A 22,303-nucleotide genomic window follows, 5' to 3' on the forward strand; every position below is an offset into this window, starting at 1 on the left:
ACCGTGCCGCCCTGTCTGTAGACATGTTAGCAGTTTCTTTCCAAGCTTGTCTGCTTAGGTGAGCTGAAACAAGCTGAGAAGCATCTTCCAATGGAACACAGCCAGAGTTTCCGCATGGTTTTGACAGGAGTCAGGTCTTTTCTTTAAGGCAGTGTCAAAAGGTCTCTCGTTAGGGGCAGCACGGTGGCCTAGTGGTTAGCACAACCGCCTCACGGCGCTGAGGTCCCAGGTTCGATCCCGGCTCTGGGTCACTGTCTGTGTGGAGTTTGCACATTCTCCCCGTGTCTGCGTGGGTTTCGCCCCCACAACCCAAAAATGTGCAGAGTAGGTGGATTGGCCACACTAAATTGCCCCTTAATTGGAAAAAATAATTGGGCACTCTAAATTTATTAAAAAAAAGGTCTCTCGTTCTCAAAGACATCTCTATAAAGCAGGTATTTCTGTGTGCTAAATGTATGGAACAGTGGATTGAGTGCTGAAACTTTTTTTGTTCAACAAGTGGGAACAAAAATAGCATTTACGGGTTACTATATTCACTGTATTAATTAGCATAATTTAAGGGATAATTATAAGCACTTTTCTCATGTGATGTTAAAGATATTTTAACAGTGTTTCAGCAATAAAGTTTGATTTAAAGTATCACATCCTTATTTTTTAGTGAAATAATTCCTGGAGTGAGGCATCCTTTCCTCACAGTCTTCAAAACTAAAATAAAATATTGGGGTTTCTGTCCATGTCCTAGCCACTGGGGTTTGGACAGGGATCATAATAAAATGATGAGGAAGTTCAGTCGTGTGGAGAGACTGGAGTTGACATTGTTCTCCTTAGGGCAGAGAAGATTAAGATAAGCTTTGACTGGGGTACTGAAAATCATTGAGAGTTTTGACAGAGTAAATAAAGAGAAACGGTTTCTCATGACTGATGAGTTGATGACCAGAGATTTAAGGTGATTGACAAAGAGTCAGAGTCAACATGATGAAACCTTGATCTCTCTTACACAAGCATTTGTGATCTGGAATGTACTGCCTAAGAGCATAATAAAAGCAGTATTAGCATTTAATAGAGAATTGGTTAAATATTTGAAGGTAGCAAAAAAAATAACGACAGGTCTACATGCAACGAGGAGGGGATTGGGATTAATTGGTCAGCTTTACAAAAGAGCTGGCATGAGGGCTCCCTTCTGTGTTCGATCATTTTGATTCCATGAAGGAAAATTGAACATGATTTGCTTTGGCCACAAGCTTAACTTATGTTGAGTTTTTGGTGTCATTAATGCCGGATGGGAAATATCAAGGTCCTTTGCCTCTATGTGGAACTGTTCTGAAGGAAAGTGCCCAGGCTGAAATGGCACTCACCAGATGGGACCAGATTATAAAGGTGACACCCTACACAAGAGTATGCATTTCACGATTACATTGCTTCATTTGCATTTAATTAAGCACTTACTGAAAACATAGTCTTGAAGTTACTAAGATCACCAAAGAACTCCTCAACAGATATCTTCTTGGTGTCAAAGACGAAATATCGTCCAAGATCTTCAAAATCCTCCTCCATGGTTTTGTGCATTCCTGAAAGTTTTTCAAACTGCTCCTTTGCAACCTTTACAAAACTGTGCCAAGGCTTTAATTAAGGAAAAGTTACATTGAACATGACATGGAACATACTCACAATATCATACAATTGCTCATTAACACAGATCAGTGTTATTTTCACTGTCACAGGAACTATAACTTAGACAACTTCATTCAGTTTCTATCACTGATGGTGAATTGCACTTTAAGACTGAGCTATATCCTAGTGAGCATGATAAGGACAGAAAATGCTGGAAATACTTAACAGGTCAGACAGCATTTATGAAGAGAAACAAATGTAACTTTTCAGGTCAATAACCTTTCATTTCTTTGAGTTCTGATAACAGGTCATCAACCTGAAACATCAACTATGTGTCTCTCTACGGACGCTGTCTCACTGGGTCAATATTCCCAGCACTTTTTTTTATTTCAAATTTTCAGTATCCACAGTATTATGCTTTAGTTGCAGTGAACATGATGATTCCAAAGACTGCTAAATTGAAAAATGAACAAAGCTCAACTGACTTTAAGAATTTGTTTCAAAATGTTTTGCTAGACTCTCCCACTGCATTGGATTTACATTCACTGCAACACATCCGACCGAGTGTCATCTTGAAATATACAAGGGTGGCGCAGTGGCGCACTGCTGTCTCACGGTGCCGAGGACCCGGGTTTGATCCCTGCCCCGAGTCACTGTCCATGTGGAGCTTGAAAATATCCCAATGTCTGTGTGGGTCTCACTCCCACAACCCAGAAGATGGATTTGCCACGCTAAATTGTCCCTTAATTAGAAAAAAAAGAATTGGATACTCAAAATAAATTTTTTTAAATCTTGAAGTGTACAGATTGCGACCTCTCTTTTCATCATAGTAAAACCCTACTTGAATAAATTAAATCCGTTAGCTACCTCTGAGGAAGTGGTCTAATATATACTTGAAGAAAATATATCGAAAAATTTTAAATAAATGTCGTTAAGGCTGAATGTACAATGCATGTCAGCCGCCATTTGGAAAATATGTTGAAGTTTAGCTGTGGTAAATGCACAACTAATACTCAAAAATACCATATTGAATATTTTTTCATTGCTTTTTGACCCATGCAAATCAAATCTTCCCTCCAAGAATAGTGGAATCTATGGAAGAGGAAGACCAGAGGTTAGTCTGGAGATCTCCAGGAGTGTGTCAATTTTATCAAACGGCCCTCTCCACTGAAAACTTTGACATCTACTGTCATGGATTACATTGCTGACTGAACATCTGTGGCAGGAGAAACCTTTCATTTATCGATTTGGAGGAGAGAAATGAATTGTAAGTAGCCACAATGGATATCGGGGGATGATTATTCTTGACAAACCAGAGAGAAGTCTTTGAAGAAGCAATAGATGTAGAAAACAGGAAGAACAGTAGGCGTGGATGAATGAGCTTTTGGACGGTCTTTGACTGTGTACCACACAGATTACTGGAGAAAGATAATGGGTTTGATATACAGGCAAGGTAGAAAATTGGTTAAAACTAATTAGAAGAGAGCAAACAATGCTTTTGCTCAGGGCAGCTGTGTCCCACAGGGTTCTATTCTGTGACCACTTCTGTTCACATGCATGATTAGGACTGACTGGGCAAAATGGTTTGTTTCTCGGTTGCCATTTCTATGCAATATTATGCAAAGTGACTTTTTAAAACGGTATTCGGGCAGCTTAATAAGCATGTTTTGCACCATTGTTTCACATGTCGATTCTAATAGAGAGCAGGCCTCAGTAGGTGCAGCAAACTTCATTTATTTATGAAGCCACAAACACATCAAAAATGTATAGTACAAGCAAGCATGCAGTCAGCTTCTGTTCGGTACACTGACAACACCCAGCTTTATCTCACCAAATGAGCCCCGATCCCTCGAGTGCCACAATTACTAGCTGTCTGAGGAAGTCACGCACGAGCCTTAATCTCCTAAAGCAAATCAATGGCAAACGTTGTGCGTTCAGTTATTCCCAGAAACTTCATACTCCAACCTGACTGCCTGTACCCACTAGAGTTGACAGGAGTATAATTGATCAAAAGCATGACCACCTTGCACACGAGAATCTTGGTGTCAGCATGGTGCCACGGTCATCAAACACTCTCGTCCTGAGACGTCCAAAGGAGGCGCTCATAGGCCGGATACGACGTTAGATTTCCACATCGATGTCAACCTTAGAGGAGAGGTGGTTCCCCAGGTATGGGAAATATTCCATGTTTGCTAGGGTTTTTCCATTGATCTTGATGGAGGGGAACACTGGATCTTGCCCTGGGGCAGGTTCGTAAAGGACTCGAGTCTTCTTGAGGTTGAGGCTGAAACCTATTCTTGGGTATGCCTCTCTGAAGTGTGTCAAGCATGGCTTGGAGATTCTCTTTTGAGAGAGTGAAGATGACGATGTCATGTGCATGCTGAAGTTCCATGAGGGACGTCAGTGTCCTTTTCTTCTTGGGTTTCAACCGGTTCAGGTTTAAACGTTTTCCGTCCATCCTGTAGACAATGTCCACTCCAGTCGGAAGCTTGCTTGCTCTTGACAAGATGAAGGTTGGTGGCAATGAAGATGGAGAAAAGAGTGGGGGTGATGACAATCTGGTCTTGGCCTCAAAGGTTTCGGTCTTATTTCCGTCGGTGAGGTCTGTCACCCACATCTTGAAAATGAAGGTGTAGGAGGACGTTGATGGGGATGCTGGGTGATCTCTTCTGGACAGATGGCCTTTGACAGGGTCTTCCATAGCATTTCCCGATTGACTGAGTCATAAGCCTTGGCCAGGTTGATGAAGGCAATGTAGTGTGGTTGATGTTGCTCCTGGCATTTCTCTTGGGAGTTGCCGAGCAGTGAAAATCACTCTGCTGTACCGTGGTTTGGTCGGAAGCCACAGTGGCTTTCCGGATTTCTTCAGAAGCTGGGAAACTGCGGCTAGCAAGGGTTCGGGCGATGATCTTCCCGGTGAAGAAGAGTAGGGAGATTCTTTGGTAGTACCCACAGTACGCTTTGTCTCCTTTCTTGAAGATGGTGGCGAAGACGGCATTTCTGAACTCGGCAGGAATTTCTCTGTCCCAGATTTTCAGCAACAGCTGATGGAGATGCCGGGTGATCTCTTCTCCTCCAAGTTTGAAAATCTCCACTGGGATCCCGTCCACGCCTACGGTTTTTCCATTCTTCATGTGCTTAATGGTGGCTTTGACTTTGCCCATGCTTGGTGGGAGTCCAAGATCATCTTTGATGTGGAGTTGCTACAATTCTCTAAAAAGTCAAGTGAATCAATCAAAACTTTTAATAAATGGGCTTTTGTTCAAACTTCCTCATCACTTCATAAACTGCTTAAACCGATGATCAAGTTAAAATTAAAATACTTGATCATCAAAGCATTTTCAAAAAAACTCAACAAATGTTCAAGTTTGCTGGTCTTTGAAAAAAATTTCAGAGCATCTTTTTTTTGAAGTATGCAAGAGCCAAAGAAAAAGGATTTCACTCTTAAAAATGCCATTACAATGCTTTGGTCTAAAACCTACATCACTCATTTTGAATGTTCGACTTTACCCTTGAGGCATTTTGAATGTTGTGACCTCAATTAATTCTATACAATGTTCTTCAGCTGTGAATTGAAAACCACAGACAACACACAAGGATGTTGCTAATTCTGTCTTGGCCTTACTCTGATTGCTTCTCTTATTTCATTATTTTCCTTCACTAGAACTTCAATTACTGAATTAACAGGTCAGCAAGTTTAAAACTCTTTGCAACTAAAGGGGCAGAGAGAAATATATTGTTCGACTGTTACACTGAACTTGATGACAAAAGAGACGACTGATGTGTAGCATGAATACAAATGTGATTTTCCTATAAAGCTCTACTTCAAATGTTGCAACTTCAGAGTACAGTTTGCAACCATTATGTGATATAATGCTGCAAAAGGTTCAGAACATTCTATAGCATTAGCAATAGTCCCGATTTTAACTACAAATCAGTTCGCAAAATTGTTTTACAATGCATGATTCACAGGAACAGAAGGGAGACAGTGAATTGCAGGAGCTGCAGACAATCATGCAAAAGTCAATAAATAATGACAAGATGAATGCAGGCAACATAATCTGCAAATCAATTTCCTGTTGGGATCAGTTCTGCTTACGTCTGTTCACATCTGTGCTATTAGTGTTACGCAACGTTTTTAGGTCATTTCAGTGTACGTGCGGAGAATAAATAATTATTTTGCAATGTGTGCGCAAAACCCTTTTGAAAAGTCAAACAGGGAAAGTACTGGAAAAATGCAACAGCACAAATACAAGGATGAACAAATGAAGAATTGGCAGATAAATTAAATCACGACCCCTGCATCGGAATTTGTGCTTTACAGCGAGTACATGGCGCTCCTAATTCTCATTTATTTCCGCCAGTTGTCTGATTATTTCTAATGGGTTTCCTGTATCCCCTTATATATTAATCAAGTTGCTTCAGATTGCAAATTATTCTGACCTATATGTGGGGAACATGTCATTCAAGGTACTGGTTAGGGAGCTATTGACAATAAGCTGTTTGACCCTATTTGCCTATGCTCCTGGATTATCTTCCTTTATTACTTCTGGTCTTGTTTGTGCATTTACTGTGTCCTTTGCATTATTGAAAACAAATGCAGCAAAAGTTACAAAAAAGCAAGGTCAAATAAATATGGAACAACAGCATGGCAATCAGAAACGTACAGGCCAACATTTTGCGTGGCAACTTCACCAGGACTCTTACAGGACCTGGCTCTGAATAAAAGCCAATATTTCTACCATAGGCAAGGGCATCAACCCAAGATGACGCTTTTACAGCACCAAAACAGGCTTTACGGCCCAAAATGTGTTTATGTTCCACATCAGCCTCTTCCCACTTACATCAGCTAACCTGATCAACGTACCCTTTATTTATTTCTATCTTATGTGCTTATCTAGCTTTTCCTTACATACATCAATACTGCTCACTTCAACTTCTCCTTCTGGTAGCGAGTCCCATTTTCCAACCACTCTATGGGTAACACAGCTGAAAAATTTGCCAAAGCTCCTTCGTTAGCACATTTCAAACCCATGACTTCTACCATTCAGAAGAACAAGGGCAGCAGATACGAGAATGCTATCATAGAAATTCCCCTCAAAGTTGCAGACCATCCGAACTTGGAATTAATCGCCATTCCTTCACTGACAGTGTCAGAATCCTGGAACTCCCTTTGTTAAAGCACTGGGTGTCCCTATACTACATGGACTGCAGGAGATCAGGAAGGTAGTTCACCACCATCTTCTCAAGGGCAATTAGGGAAGAGCAACAAACGTTGGTCCAGTTATCCATGAAAGAATAAAAACATGTTTCTCCGGAATTGCCTATTGAAGTTATTCCCGACCATTTTATTTTTATAGCCCTAGATCTGATCTCATTCAAGTGGATACATCCGTTTCTCTCTCCACAGATGCTACCTAACCGGCTGTGATTTCTGGTATGATTGTTTCTTATTTTCCGATCAGATGTTCAGGTCCCTATTCTAAAGTCAGATGACAAAGATTATGATTTTCCTTTTATTCTCAAAGTAGTTTTTAAAAGGACACTCAAACTACATTCAAATTGTGTGAAAATAACATTTGGAAAAGGACAATTAATTTCTAGGTATTTTGCTCAAAGGCTCATGTTTGACTAAATTTGTAATTTCACGTGCTATGTGCCATTGCGAATGCATTTTCATTTCCCTTAAATTACGTCAATGTAAAATCATGACTATCTCGAGAGCTAACACCAAAAGGCTATATTATGCTAGACTTCAAAGCCCAAATAATAGTGGCGCCTGAGGACGATGCAAATTGTTACTGTCTCCTTTGGCATCTAACTACAAATTTCAGGGAATTATTTCTTGCTTGAGTCATCAAATAAACTGTACTCTGGGTTGAATCATTGCATTCTCCCACAGCCAAACAGTTGCCAAACTTCAAAAAGTTGTTTTACAGAAAATGGAGAAAATCAATGATCTGCTGTTAATTTTTTTAAACATAAAAGTGGATCTTTGCCAGATGATTGAAATAGAAATAGCACGTCCAGTAAAGCTCTTACTGTGTTCTCAATTTGACTGACAATTGTGTAGTGCCTGGAGGAGCATCTTTCTGCTCAGTTCAATCTTATAAAATCCTTATTTTAAGCTTTAAGTAAGGTTCATAGTCCGTGATGTGCTGCTACTCCGTTCATGGCCCTCGAAATTCCCAATTTTGATTCCCACTTTGTGTTGCATTTGCTGATCTCAGCGCTCCATGTAAGTCTATTGGGCCCACTGTACGGTGTGTGTGTGTGGCGAGGGGGGGGGGGGGGGGGCAGAGATATCATTACAATGATTCCCCAAATGTAAAGAGAATGGAGCATTTTTTAAATTTCATTTACGGAATGTGGGTGTCACTGATTAGGCTTGAGAGGCCGAGTGACCCACTCCTGCTCTTAATTTGTATGTTCGTAAAACAGCTTTGCATCATTTACATCCCTGTTGGAAACAAAAAAAATGCTTATTTAGCAATATACTCTTCACTGCTTCATCTCACTGTCTCTGTTCTTGGCTCCTCCATCTTCAATAAGGGAAAAGTTTAAAAGTTTTATCCACATTATGGCCATTTAACTAGTTCATGACTGATCTTCTCCTTTAATGCCGCCTTCCTGCATCATCTAGAACGTTAAGTATGCTCAATCATTAAATATATTTAAGGCTGGTTCAGCTCAGTTGGCGGAACAGCTGACGCAGAGCAAGGACAACAGCGCAGTGGGTTCAATCCCCATACTGGCTGAGGTTATTCACAATGGCCCTGCATTCTCAATCTTGCCCCTCGCCTGAGGTGTGGTGATCCTCAGGTTAAATCACCGCCAGTCAGCTCTCCCCCCTCAAGGGGGAAACCATCCTATGGTCATCTGGGACTATGGCTACTTTACTTATATTTAAGGCCGAGATGGACAGACTTAGTGCCTTAGTGAATAAAGGCATATGGAGAGCAGACAGGAAACTAGAGTGAAGCTGAACATCAGCCATGATCGTACTGAATGGCAGAGCAAGCTCAGTGGGCATTTAAACATCCCACACAGATTACCCCCTCGGCCTTCGAAACACAAACGTGTCATGAATACATACACATCCTCTACATTAAATATTGTAATTACATCATTTTGCACCTAGCAATTGTCAGTCAGTCAACTGTTTAACGAAAGGTGTTGAAATTCACTAGTCATAAAATCTACAGTACAAGAATAATTAGCATTATTCTAGATATTCCAATTAGTATTAATATTGGCAGTAACTCTAGCAATAACAAAAAGGGGTGATTGCTGAATGGAAAATCTAAAATAATGCTAATCATCACCCATGTCTTTTCAGCTCAAGCTCCCAAACTCTACATTTGAAACTATGCCGGCTAATATCAATAAAAATCAAATACAAAGAACAGGTTTTAATTTAATTTAGCAAAGAGAAAGGATATTGTCATTTTCTCCACAAACTTGTCTTGATCATCACTGGATTGTGGGAAGGTTTCAATGTCTTTTTCCAAAGTGGAAATCTGTTTTCCCATTTGTTCGAGGCTCTTCTGTAGCATTTCTGCAGAAACTGTAGATAACATAAATATGTCAATTATCTGAGCACTAGTTGCTTTACAGTTTCTTAAATATGCACTGTGTGGAATTACAGGAACAGAAACCGTCTGTGTGGAGCTAGATGATCTGAGCTACCACAGCAGTGAAGGTTATATTCATCCTCAAAAAGGGAATCAGTCGAGTATCCCAATCATTAATTACTCTACAGTCATATAAGTTTACAGCATGAAAACAGATCCTTCGGCCCAACTTGTCCATGCCGTCCAGTTTTTAACTACCAAGCTAGTTCCGATTACCCAAATTTGGCCCATATCCCTCCATACCCAGCTTTTTCATATAATTGTCTAAATGTTTTTAAGAGACAAAATTGTGACTTCCGGTGACAGTGGGCGGGAGGCAGCCGCGCAATGGAGGGCTCCTGTTCGGTAATGGCATTTTCGGGGTTTTAAGCCCTGTCCCAGGGTCCAAGGAGGCGGCAAAAGCAGGGAGAAGGCACAGAGGAGGCACAGTGAAGACACAGTAAAGGAAAATGTCGAGGGTGATGATGCACAATCAATGGACACGAAACGTAGATGAGTTCCAAACGATAGGCTTTAATGCACAAGATGTGTGCCCGGCAGCAGACGTACAGAAGAAAGGCCGACTGCCGGGAAGCACGGGTTCTTATATCCCGCCTTGTCGTTGGAGCTACCTACCTCAGCCAATCGGCTGAAAGGCACATGACTTACCCGGGCCAATGGGCAGCAAGTTCTCTGCACCAATAGCAGCTCACTTCCAAGGTATCGTAATACCCCTAGTCATACTAGCACATTCACCCCTTGTTGAAAAAGAAGCGGGGGAGGGGGAAGGATGCGGGCATTGGCGGGGGGGGGGGGGGGGGGGGGGGGGGGGCGTGTCCCGTGAGTACGTGAAACTGGTAGTATGACTAGAGATGTTTAGTTCGTACCATTGCATCGATGGCTGCCCACTGGCCCGCAACTTATGTGCAAAATACAGCAACTATGTACAGTGTATAAAATTAGGGGGGGTGGAATGGAGAACAGTCAAGGAAAAGAAACAAGAGTCCATCCGCAGGCAGAAGTCCACCAGTAGATCACATCGATTCAATCAATCGATTGGGCGCCTTTGATGTCCTGCTTGACCTGCGCAGCTGTGCTGGCGACGTCAGAGCAGTGGTCATCCGTGACTCCGGTAGCGATGATCCTGTTCCTGTGTCCGTACCCCTGGTCGGAGCTAGCGGGGGCCAGGCCTGGGGAGGGGCGTCCTGTCCACTGGGCCGTGGGGGTGTCGGTGGGGCCGAGTTGCTGGGGGCAGTTGGGATTGGGGGGTGTGGCCGGGATCCGGTGGGTGCCAGGTCCCGAAGGGAGACCGTGTCCTGTCCACCGTCGGGCTACTCCACATACGCATATTGCGGATTTGCGTGGAGTAGCTGGACTCTTTCGACCAACGGGTTCGACTTGTGCACACGCACGTGCTTCCGGAGCAGAATGGGCCCGGGGGTAGCCAGCCAGGTCGGGAGCGGGGTCACAGAGGAAGACTTCCTGGGAAAAACATGAAGACGTTCGTGAGGCGTTTGGTTAGTGGAGGTACAGAGAAGTAACCAGATTGAGTGGAGGGTGTCTGGGAGTACCTCTTGGCAGTGGGAGACTGGGAGATTCCTGGACCGTAGGGCCAGCAGGACGGTCTTCCAGACTGTACCGTTCTCCCTCTCGACCTGTCCGTTATCCCGGGGGTTGTAACTGGTCGTCCTGCTGGAGGCGATGCCCCTGCTGAGCAGGAATTGACGCAGCTCGTCACTCATGAAGGAGGACCCCCGATCGCTATAGAGGTATGCGGGGTAACCGAACAGGGAGAAGATGGTGTGTAGGGCTTTGATAATGGTGGTCGTGGTCATGTCAGGGCAGGGGATGGCGAAGGGGAAGCGGGAGTACTCGTCACTCACGTTGAGGAAGTACGTGTTGCGGTTGTTGGAGGGGAAGAGACCTTTGAAGCCGAGATGTTCAAAGGGGCGGGAAGCCTTAATCAGATGCGCTTGTTCAGGGCGGTAGAAGTGCGGTTTGCACTCCGCGCAGATGTGGCATTGCCTGGTCACTGTCCTGACCTCCTCGATGGAGTAGGGCAGGTTGCGGGTCTTTATGAAATGGAAAAAGTGGGTGACCCCTGGGTGACAGAGGTCCGCGTGGAGGATTCGGAGGCGGTCCGCTTGTGTGTTGGCACAGGTGCCGCGGGGCAGGGCATCTGGAGGATCGTTTAGCTTCCCAGGACGATACAAGATGTCGTAGTTGTACGTGGACAACTCGATCCTCCACCGCAAGATCTTATTCGTTCTTTATCTTGCCCCTCTGTGCATTATCGAACATGAAAGCCACTGACCGTTGGTCTGTGAGGAGGGTAAACCTCCTGCCGGCCAATAGTGCCTCCAATGTCGTAATGCTTCGACTATGGCCTGTGCTTCCTTCTCGACCGAGGAATGGCGGATTTCGGAAGCGTGGAGGGTACGGGAGAAGAAGGCCACGGGTCTGCCCGCTTGATTGAGGGTGGCCGCCAGAGCAACATCAGACGCATCGCTCTCGACTTGAAAGGGGAGGGACTCGTCGATAGCACGCATCGTGGCCTTTGCAATATCTGCTTTGATGCGGCTAAAGGCCTGGCGGGCCTCCATCGACAGGGGAAATGTGGTGGACTGGATGAGTGGGCGGGCTTTGTTGGCGTAATTGGGGACCCACTGGGCATAATAAGAAAAGAAGCCCAAACAGCACTTGAGGGCTTTGAGGAAGTGGGGGAGGGGAAGCGCCATCAGGGGGCGCATGCGGTCGGGGTCTAGCACTCCGTTACGCACTACGTAGCTGAGGATGGCTAGATGGTCGATGCTAAACACGCACTTATCCTTACTGTAGGTCAGGTTAAGGAGTTTTGCAGTACGGAGGAATTTGCGGAGGTTGGTGCCATGGTCCTGCCGGTCGTGGCCGCAGATGGTGACATTGTCGAGATAGGGGAAGGTTGCCCGTAAACCGTGTTGGTCGACCATTTGGTCCACCACCCTTTGGAAGACCGAGACCACATTTGTGACACCGAAAGGAACCCTTAAAAAGTGGTAAGGTCGCCCATCCGCTTCGAACGCAGTGTACTTTCGGTCACTCGGGCGGATGGGGAGCTGGTGGTAGGCGGACTTAAGGTTGTATTGTATATCCAGCAAAGCTGAGGGTGACTTACAAGCTCAGGACTGTTATTTTGGAACGGCAGAAGCAGTGGAGGAGTTTGCGAAGGCAGAAGGACTGTGGCAGAACTGAGAAATTGAGAAATGGCCATGTGACGATGTAACCTCATGACTGTATTTTCTTCTTTTTTGTTACACTGCGTGTGGGTGTATGGGCTAAAGGAGCCAATGTTGTATATATTTGGACAAAGGAAGTGATGGGACTTTCACTCGAAATGAGGGCTCTTTTGGGTGTAGGTGGATATGCAGGGTTTGTGTGTTAAAAGGAGATTTCTGGGCTTTCTTAGGGCCAGGCACGGGGGAAAGGGACCCGGGCGGGGGGCCTCCACGCTGGCCGGTTTAAGCCAGCCAGTGAACAGGAGTGAGGTGGGGGAAGGGGCTGCGGCCATCGGAGCCTGGCAGAACAGGGTCCGAGTGGTCTAGCCGGGGTGGAAAGTTGGGAGGAAGGAACAGAGGTTGGGGGAGGAGTTTTACAAGAGGTAGTGGACGGGAGGAGTTGGAGAGGGGGAGGGGGGGGGGGTGGTATTTACAATTCTTGGGTATCATGTACGGTATTCTTTCACAGGGCGCTGAGGGTGGGGGGAGCGGACTCTATGGTGACTATGGGCGGTCCCGGACTCCTTTTTCTTTTTCTCCTTTGTTTTTTGTTTCCACAGTGGGAGGGTTTTTTTATTGGATGTATTTATGGACAGGTGGGCCGTTGTTTGGGGTGGTGGGAGGATGGGATCGTTGTTATTGTTAAGGGGATTGATTTTGTATTTGCTACCTTTTACTGTCTGTGGGTGGGGTGTAAATTTTGAAGGAAAATGTGAAAATGGAGAATAAAAACATGTAAAAAAAAAAAGAGACAAAATTGTACCCACTTCTACTACTGTGTCTGGCAGCTCGTTCGGCACACTCACCACCCTCTGTGTAAAAGCATTGCCCCCCTGGATCCTTTTGTATCTCTCCCCTCTCACCCTAAACCTATGCCCTCTAGTTTTATACTCCACTATTTTTGGGAAAAGATGTTGATTATCTACCTTATCAATGCTCCATATTATTTGATAGACCTCTATAAGGTCACCCCTAAACCTCCTCCACTTCCAGGGACATATGAGCCAGTCTATCCAGCCTCTCCTTATAAGTCAAACCATCAAGTCCCAGTAGCATCCTAGTAAATATTTTCTGCACTCTTTCTAGTTTAATAACATCATTTCTACAATAGGGCGACCAGAACCGTACACAGTATTCCAAGTGTGGCCATACTAATGTCTGTACAATTTCAGCAAGATGTTCCAACTCCTGCATTCATGTTCTGACCAATGAAACCAAGCATGCTGAATGCCTTCTTCACCACTCTGTCCACCTGTAACTGCACTTTCAAGGAGCTATGAACGTATACTCCTCGATCTCTGTTCTATAACTATCCCCAACTCCCTACCATTAACTGAGTAGGTCCTGCCCTGATTTGATCTACCAAAATGCATCACCTCACATTTATCTAAATTAAACGCTATCTGCCATTCATTGGCCCACTGGCCTAATTGATAAAGATCCCGTTGGAAACTATGTAAATGCACAGGTTGCACAAAGGAAGGCGTACACGTGAACCTAAACTAGTAACAGTTAGGTCTGACATCATGGAGCAGTCAATTTTCCATAGAAGCATCATATCTGAGGACGATTAAGTCTTGTTTGTTCATCATCTGCTTCCCTGCACTGTCTGGCAAAAAACCACTGACAGCGATTAGATGTGCTGATTTATTCTTACTCCAGCCCAGCAATGAGAGGAAAGATGAAGGCGGTGGGCAAATAAATACTTCTGGCCATCTCCTATTACTGCATCTTGGTTACATCATCTGAAAAATGTCAGATTCCACATGTGCATTGACAATAGGCAACTCAACCTCATTGCTGCCTCTCTCAACCCCTTCAGTATTGCCAAAATGTTTAACTGCTTGTCTGACATCCAGAACTAAGTGGGCAGAAATTTCCTCCGAATAACCGGAAAACCATTTCTTTTGTCCCAGGCTCTGTTCCCGTTCTTCTCCCTGGCACACGATAGAACCAGACTGCTCACAATATGGTCCCATTTGGCCCCTAGCTGACCTTTTCTGACATGACGCTCGCTCCATCACTGAGGCCATCTACTTTCATCTCTGCAACGCTGCCCATCTCTGCCTCAGATCACCTGCTTCTGATATCTTCATCCACGCCTTCTGTCATCTCAAGACTCAACCAATACTCTCCTGCCCGCCTCCCAACTTGATGATACCCTGCACCATCCAACACTCTGGTTACTGTGCCTCAGTTCACACCATGTTCACCCTTCACCTCTATGCTGTTGACCTTGGTTGTTCATGGCAACATGTCAATTTCAAAATTCCCATCCTTGGTTTGAAATCCCTCCATTGTCTTGTCTCACCCTATTTCTAGAATATTCTCCAGCTCTATAACCCTTTGAGATCTTTACAATCTTCCAATTCTGCCTTCTGTGCACCACAATTTTCATCACGTCACCACTGTAGCCATGGTTATCGCTGCCTGGATACGAAGTTCTGGAATTACTTTTCTACATACCTTTCTCTTCCTTTAAGATGTTTCTTAAAACCTAACTCTGGGACTTCTGGTGGTGGGCAAGGAGTGAGTGGTCACACATTTGATGGCTCCCGCTCAAGGTGGATATTTTCGGTCTTTCCCTGCCCGAAGGGTGTTGTATTTGAGGGAAAAAGGTGCAGGGGTGCCCAGGGAAGGTAATATGGCTGGTGCGTGGATCAGCAGACAAGGAACGCCACAAGAAAGAAACAGCAGTTGGAGCAGGAGAGTTTTCATGGTGTGCCACAGGTAAAGATGGCGGAAGGTAAGTGGGAGCGTGCTGTCTGCCCAGTGCTAGACGGAGCAGCTGGTGGAGTTCTTGAACAACAGTTCCTGCAGCAGAGAAAGAGACCCTGGAAGACCTGGCCAAGGTGGTGGAGCCGCTGAGATCTGGGATTGAGCGAGTGGAGCAGAGGCTGGAGTCCCAGGGCTGGGCAATTCAGAAAGTGGAGGAGGCGGTGGGGGAGCACGAGGAGCAGATGGCCACATTGGCAGCAGAGTTGGGAGTGATTTGGGAAAGCCAGGAGAGACTGAGGGAGAAGCTGGAGGATCTGGAGAACCGCTCCAGGAAGCAAAATTTGAGGGTTGTTTGGGATGCCTGAGAGCATTGAAGGTGCGCAGACCACTGTGTATGTACCAAGTATGCTGGAGAAGCTGATGGGGAAGGGGGCCTTTGATCGACCTCTCGAGGTGGACCCAGCGCATAGGGCGCTGAGGCGATGGTAGTGCTGCTGCATTGCTTTTTTGGATAAGGAAAAGATCATACGATGGGTGAGGCAGACCAAGTACACCTGGGAAGGGCGTGAGCTACAGTTCTACCAAGACCTGGGTGCAGAGATGATGAATAGGGGGGCTGGGTTCAACTCAATAAAGGCTGCCCTCTTTGAGAAGAGGGTAAAGTTTGTAGTATTATACCTGGCCTGTCTGTGGGTGACTTTCCAGAAACAGGAGCTCTATTTCGACGCGCCAGAGGAGGCGACGGACTTTATGAGGGACAATGGACTGGGAGGAGTGTGAAGACGTTGAACTTTGGAGTTGTGTGCACCTTTCAAAATATCTGGGGGTGTGTATTCTGGGGTAGGTTTTGAAGAGGGAGAAGTGATGGTGAGTGTGCCTATTGTTACTCTGCGCATTAGCGGTTGGGATGGTCAAAGGTAGGGGGGGAAATGGAGGGAAGAGGAGAAGTTGGAGGTCTTGGGTGGGAGCCACCATGCTAGCTGGGTGGGCTAGTTAACTGGAGTGACGTGGAGGATTGCCAGGAGGAAGGTGGGGTGGGGGTGATGGAGCTGGTTTTTATGTTTGAGGGTGCAGGGAGGGGTGGGGAGGAGGGTTGCTGACATTGGTGTGGTTGCTGTGGCGCAGTTGGGAAGGGATCAATGGCAGTGAACATCCGAGGGCAGGCCTGGAGGGGTGTGTGGCGCGGGCCGGGGGAATATGGCTGATCAGCAGGGGAAGGGGGCGGAGAGCCCCCTGACCAGGCTGGCCACGTGGAATGAGGGGGGGGGGGGGTGAATGGGCTGGTTAAACGGTCGCGTGTGTTCATGCCTCAGAAGAGTCTGAAGGCGGACGTGGCATTTTTGCAGGAGATGCACCTGAAGTTGGGGGATCAGGCCGCAGTGGAGTTTCTGGCGGATGTGGTGGTCTGTGAGTGGGTGCAGGCTGCCATTCGGGGTTATGTGGAGTTGAACAATATGGGGGACATCACAGCTGCCACGTTGTGGGTGGCACTTAAGGCTGTAGTTACAGGGGAGTTTATTTTGATTCAGGCGCACATGGAGAAGGTGGAGGGGGAAGAGAGGGCAAGGCTGGTGGATGGGATTTTGAGGGTTGACAGGAGGTAGTCGGAGGTGCAGGAGGCATGTTTGGTGAAGGAGAGGCAGAGGCTCCAGATGGAGTTTGGGTAGTCTTCATGAGGAAGGTGGTGGGAAAGTTGTGGAGGGCCAGAGGGGCAATGTAGGAGTACGGAGATTGGTAGTTTAGGGATGATGAGGGTACGGTGGTGATGGACCCGGAGGGGGAGAATGGGGTGTTGGCGGACTTTTACAGGAGGCTGTATGTTTCACAGCCCCTGACCGAGGAGGAGGGGATGTAGAGGTTCCTGGATGGGTTAGAGTTCCCCCAAAGTGGAGGTTGGGCTGGTTCAGGGCCTGGGGACCCAATTACCATAGCCATAGAATTTACAGTGCAGAAAGAGGCCATTCGGCCCATCGAGTCTGCACCGGCTCTTGGAAAGAGCACCCTCCCCAAGGTCAACACCTCCACCCTATCCCAATAACCCAGTAACCCCACCCATCACTAAGGGCAATTTTGGACACTAAGGGCAATTTATCATGGCCAATCCACCTAACCTGCATGTCTTTGGACTGTGGGAGGAAACCAGAGCACCCGGAGGAAACCCACGCACACACGGGGAGGATGTGCAGACTCCACACATACAGTGACCCAAGCCGGAATCGAACCTAGGACCCTGGAGCTGTGAAGCAATTATGCTATCCACAATGCTACCATGCTGCCCTAAATTGGGCTGAGGGTGGTAATGGATGGTATGATGGCGATGCAAGCAGGGAAGGCCTCGGGGCTGGACGGGTTCCTGAGTTCTATAAAAGGTTTGGGGTGGACCTGGGGCCACTGCTGGTGAGAGCGTACAATCAGGCGAGGGGGTGGGGTTGGAGGGAGAACTCCATCTACACTATCACAAGCTTCCATCTCCCAGATTCTAAAGAGGGATAAGGATCCGGAACAGTGTGTGTCGTACCATCCAATATATTTACTGAACGTCGATACCAAGTCATTGGCGAAGGTGCTTGCATTGTGGATTGTATATCGGGGGTGATAGGTGAGGATCAGACAAGTTTTGTGAAGGGCAGTTGTTGGCAAATGTGCGGAGGCTACTCAATGTAATTATAATGGCTTTGGAGGGGCAGGAGATAGAGGTAGTGGTGACGATGGATGCAAATAAGGTTTTTGATCGGGTGGAGTATTTGTTGGAGGTGCTGGGCGGTTCGGGTTCAGGCAGGGGTTTGTGAATTGGGTCCGGCTGCTATATAAAGGTGCCGGTTGCAAGCTTGCAGATGATCTGAGTGAGTTCGGAGAACTTTGGGCCACATTGTGGGACGAGGCAGAGGTGCCCGCTATCCTTGTTGCTTTTTGTCTTGCGATAGCGCTGTTGGCAATGGCGCTTAGGACGTTGAGGGGTTCAGTGGGGGCAAAGCTCGGCGTATGCGAGCTTTTACCTGTTGTTTATCTCGGACAGGTAGGCAGCATTGGAGGTATTATGGAGATTTTGGGGGAATTCGGCCGGTTTCCGGGATATAAATTGAACATGGGTAAGAATGAGGTGTTCCCAATTAATGTCAGAGGGCAGGAAAGGAGGCCAGGAGAGTTGCCTTTTTGGGTGATGGGGACGTGTTTCAGGTATTTGGGAATCCAGGTAGCGTGGAGCTGGGCGCAGTTGGATAAATTGAACTTGGCTTGACTGGTGGAGCAGATGACAGCTGATTTTAGGAGGTGGAATGACCAGCTGCAGACAGGGAAAATAACGGTGAAGTCTAGGTTTCTGTTTGTGTTAAGTTGTTCTTTAGGAAGGTCAATGGTCTGATCTCTGGGTTTGTGTGGGTGGGGAAGGCCCTGCGGGTGTGGCAGGTTTTTTTGGAAGGTGGGCAAAGGAGGGCTGGCGCTACCAAATTGATATATTATTATTGGGCGGTGAATATTGCAATGGTGTGGAAATGGGCCTTGAAATTAAAAATGAAAATCGCTTATTGTCACGAGTAGGCTTAAAATTAAGTTACTGTGAAAAGCCCCTAGTCGCCACATTCCGGCGCCTGTTCAGGGAGGCTGTTACGGGAATCGAACCGTGCTGCTGGCTTGCCTTGGTCTGCTTTCAAAGCCAGCGATTTAGCCCTGTGAGCTAAACAGCCTTGGGGGAGGGGGGTCAGTTTGGGCACAGGTGGAGGTGGCGTCATGTAGGGGAACGGGGCTGAAGGCTTTATTATTGGCCAATACTCTGTGAGCCCAGCAGTGGTATTGGCCCTAAGGGTGCGGGGGGAAAGTGGAGGCAGCATTTGGGGCTGGAAGGTGCCTCGGTGTGGACAGCAGGCAGGGATTGAAGCCGGAGCTGCCGATATTTGGGGTGTTGGAAGAGCCGGGGGTACCGGGGGTGAGGGAGACCCGTGTTTTGGCCTTTGCCTCCCTGATAGCTGTGAGAAGGATTTTGCTGGGGTGGCAGGACTCGGAGCTTCCGAAAGCAGTAGTGTGGGTGAGCGAAAAGGTAGCATTCCAGAGGCTCGAAAAGGTCAAAGACGCTCTGCGAGGGTCAGCAGAGAGATTCACCCATCCGGAGGTGGACGCCATTTATCGACTTCTTGGAGGAGGATTGAGGAGTCAGCAAAGCGGGGATGGGGTAAGGGGGTTAAAACAGGGAAGGCAGGATGTGGTGGGGAATTGGTGTCCGGGGGTGGGGGGGGAGGAAGTAGGCAAGTCATGGGTGTTTATTGAGTTGTTTTGCTGTTAATCTGATATTTTGTGCATATATGTGAAAATGCCTTGAATAAAAATATTTTAAAACAAAACCTAACTCTGACCAAATTGTTGGTCACTTGTCCTAAAATCTCTTCGGTGGCATAGTTATTAAACAATTGTCCCCTGAAGCATGTTGAGATGTTTTACTACATTAAAGTGACTCTATAAATATAACCTGCTATTGGTAGAAACACAGCTGCTTAAATAGCACAAGAACATTTCAGCAGAAGCCAGTTCCCATACAAAACATGTATTTGTGCAAGTTTTCAAATACGCAGGTGCAGCAATTCTGCTTCCTGAGGAGGTTACATGTCTGTGGGTGGATCAGGGTCTTTCTAATCATGATGATTCATGCATCACAAGTAGGCCAGGTTTAATAAACTAGATGGTATTTGCGCGTCGATAATTTTTTTAATGCAGGCAATACCTCAAAGGGTTAAGGCACACACTGCAAGTTGAAGCAGTGAAAGCTTTTGATGGAGCTACAGTGGGCCCTAGCGATGATAATCTTTATTACCAAACGGATAAATTTTAAACCATGCTCTGATTACTAATTGAAGCATGCACACATCCCTGTTGGTGTACATCTCCAGGCAGGCAGCCCTACCCCTCTGACATCAGTAGGTTTGTATCAATCTCAAGTTATTTGCTCCTTTTAATGTGATCATGCATTTTATTATACATTAGAGAAACCAAAAATCATTGTGCAATGCGCCTGTGCTTGTAAAACAAATTGAATGCTGGAGGCAGAGTTTTCAGTGCTAAGTAGGTCAGGAGCAGAGAGGATTGCTGTGCCAGCTCTGATCAATGGCTACACACTTTTCAGGAGCATTAATGGATGATGAGTGTAATATTTTCTACCTCTTATTATCTAGGTCACTCTCTCTATGTAAAAGCTTTATACATTTCTTACCTCGGCTTGCTTTTTCCACGTGATTTAGCTCTTCTATGAAGTGAATAATTTCGGGGTATTGTTCCTCACACATTTCCGCTATAAAGTGCATCAGTGTCATCTTCTGATCAGCGGATTTTGTATCTTTTAACTGTTAAGAAAAGGAAGCAAAATAAGTATGGAACACGAGTTATATTTTAAATCCATGGTCAGGAGAAGCAAATATATTTTTGTCTGCAAAGAATCCATAGAATCCCATGCAGAAGGAGGCCATTCAGCCCATTGAGTCTGCACCGACCTCTGATAGAGCACCCCACTAGGCCCACTCGCCACCCTATCCCTTTAACCCCCAAACCTCCACATGTTTGGACACTTAGGGGCAATTTAGCACAGCCAATCCATCTAACCTGCACATCTTTGGTGTGGGAGGAAACCGGAGCACCCGGAGGAGCAGAGTCATAAAGTGCAAACTCCACACAGATAGTCACCCAAGGCTGGAATTCGAACCCGGGGCCCTGGCACTGTGAGGCAGCAGTGCTACCCACTTTGCCACCGTGCCACCCTCGGAAACTAAAAATTTAGTGGCACAATACTCTGGCTGTGGCACATTCTGAAAGATGCTGGACTTCCAAGTATTTTGTTCAATCTCCCATTCTTCATCGTGCTATGATGGGGCAATTCTGACTGTGAGATGGTGTAAAGTGAGCAACAATGAAATGGCAGCCAGTTTTACATCTCGCCTGATATTTGCCATTGATGTCAGGGGCAAATGAACTTGGGCGGTATATAAAACGAGCTGCCAACTCAGTGCCACCACCTTTACATTACCGACCGAGTCAAAATTATCCCCAGGGAGTCTAAATAACAATCTCGGCCAAGACCAATCTCATCTTCAACAGTCATCACCAGTGTTTAAGTGTTGTGGGCCGGTTTAGCTCACATGGCTAGACAGCTGATTTGTGATGCAGAGCAAGTCCAGCAGCGCAGGTTCAATTCCCGTACTGGCTGAGGTTATTCATTGAGGTCCCGCCTTCGCAGTCTCAACGGAGATGTGGTGATCCTCAGGTTAAATCACCACCAGTCAGCTCTCCCCCTCAAAGGGGAAAGCAGCCTAATGTCATCTGGGACTATGGCGACTTTACCTTGCCTTAAGAGTGTTGGGTCTACCTACTGGTCTTTTCCTTTGCTCAGAGTTATTGAGGTCTACCTCACTGCCACCCTAATCGAAATAAGGGGCGGGGTTCTCCATTCCCCCAGCAACAGGTTTCCCAGCAGCGCCGCTCGCTGGCGGCAGGATTCTGTACTACCGCCACTTGTCAATGGGATTTTCCATTGCAGCCTGTGGGCAGGGGTGCACTGCCAGCGGGAAGAGAGAATTCTGGCCCAGATACCTCAGTCCAGATCAGAAATTGATCCGGAGAGCCACCTAATCTTTGTGGCTCAGATCAACATAACGCACATCCTCACCATAAAGCTGCAAACACTTTGGATTATAGATACTGAAAGCACACTCAATAAATGCTTTGCCAACTCAATCACAAATGCATTATTGCTAATTTGTGACAGTCTTATAATGCAAGTCTCCCAATAATAAGCACAAGCATGGTGGGTCTTGCAGATGAAGCAACTAGAGATGTAAGTGTGCTTATGGCAGTGTGTTAGCTAGCAGTATCAATAGTTCCGTGACCTAATTTCTGATCACTCTGCAGAAATTGTTGTAGAAATGAGTGTGCAATCACTGGCTGAAGACAAGATTGAGTTTGGCTGCAATGGTCTTCTCTCACCCCATGGTCAAATAGCCTGCTATGTTCACTGTCCAGGCACACAGCTGAGGCATAATAGGTGTCCATGATACAGCACTAGTTTAAAACCAGGAAGGAGAAAAGTGGCAAAAACTGTGGTGTTAAAACAACGATTTTGAAACACTTGCA

General features: G+C 46.2%; 1 protein-coding gene across 4 annotated transcripts in view; it reads right to left on the reverse strand.

The window, feature by feature from the left end:
- LOC119965493 (protein diaphanous homolog 1-like) overlaps positions 1–22,303 on the reverse strand; it is a 421,840-nt gene that overhangs the window by 76,534 nt on the left and 323,003 nt on the right. For 3 of the 4 annotated variants that reach the window (XM_038796347.1, XM_038796349.1, XM_038796348.1), the window contains 3 exons: positions 20,394–20,523; positions 9,054–9,178; positions 1,447–1,611 (listed from right to left, as the gene is read on the reverse strand). In XM_038796347.1, the coding sequence (XP_038652275.1) occupies positions 1,447–1,611; positions 9,054–9,178; positions 20,394–20,523 (420 nt within the window). The remainder of the gene's footprint in view (positions 1–1,446; positions 1,612–9,053; positions 9,179–20,393; positions 20,524–22,303) is intronic. The other variant, XR_005460521.1, reaches the window with a different exon arrangement.

The sequence above is a fragment of the Scyliorhinus canicula genome, chromosome 4 (assembly GCF_902713615.1).
Source record: "Scyliorhinus canicula chromosome 4, sScyCan1.1, whole genome shotgun sequence".
NCBI lineage: Eukaryota > Metazoa > Chordata > Chondrichthyes > Carcharhiniformes > Scyliorhinidae > Scyliorhinus > Scyliorhinus canicula.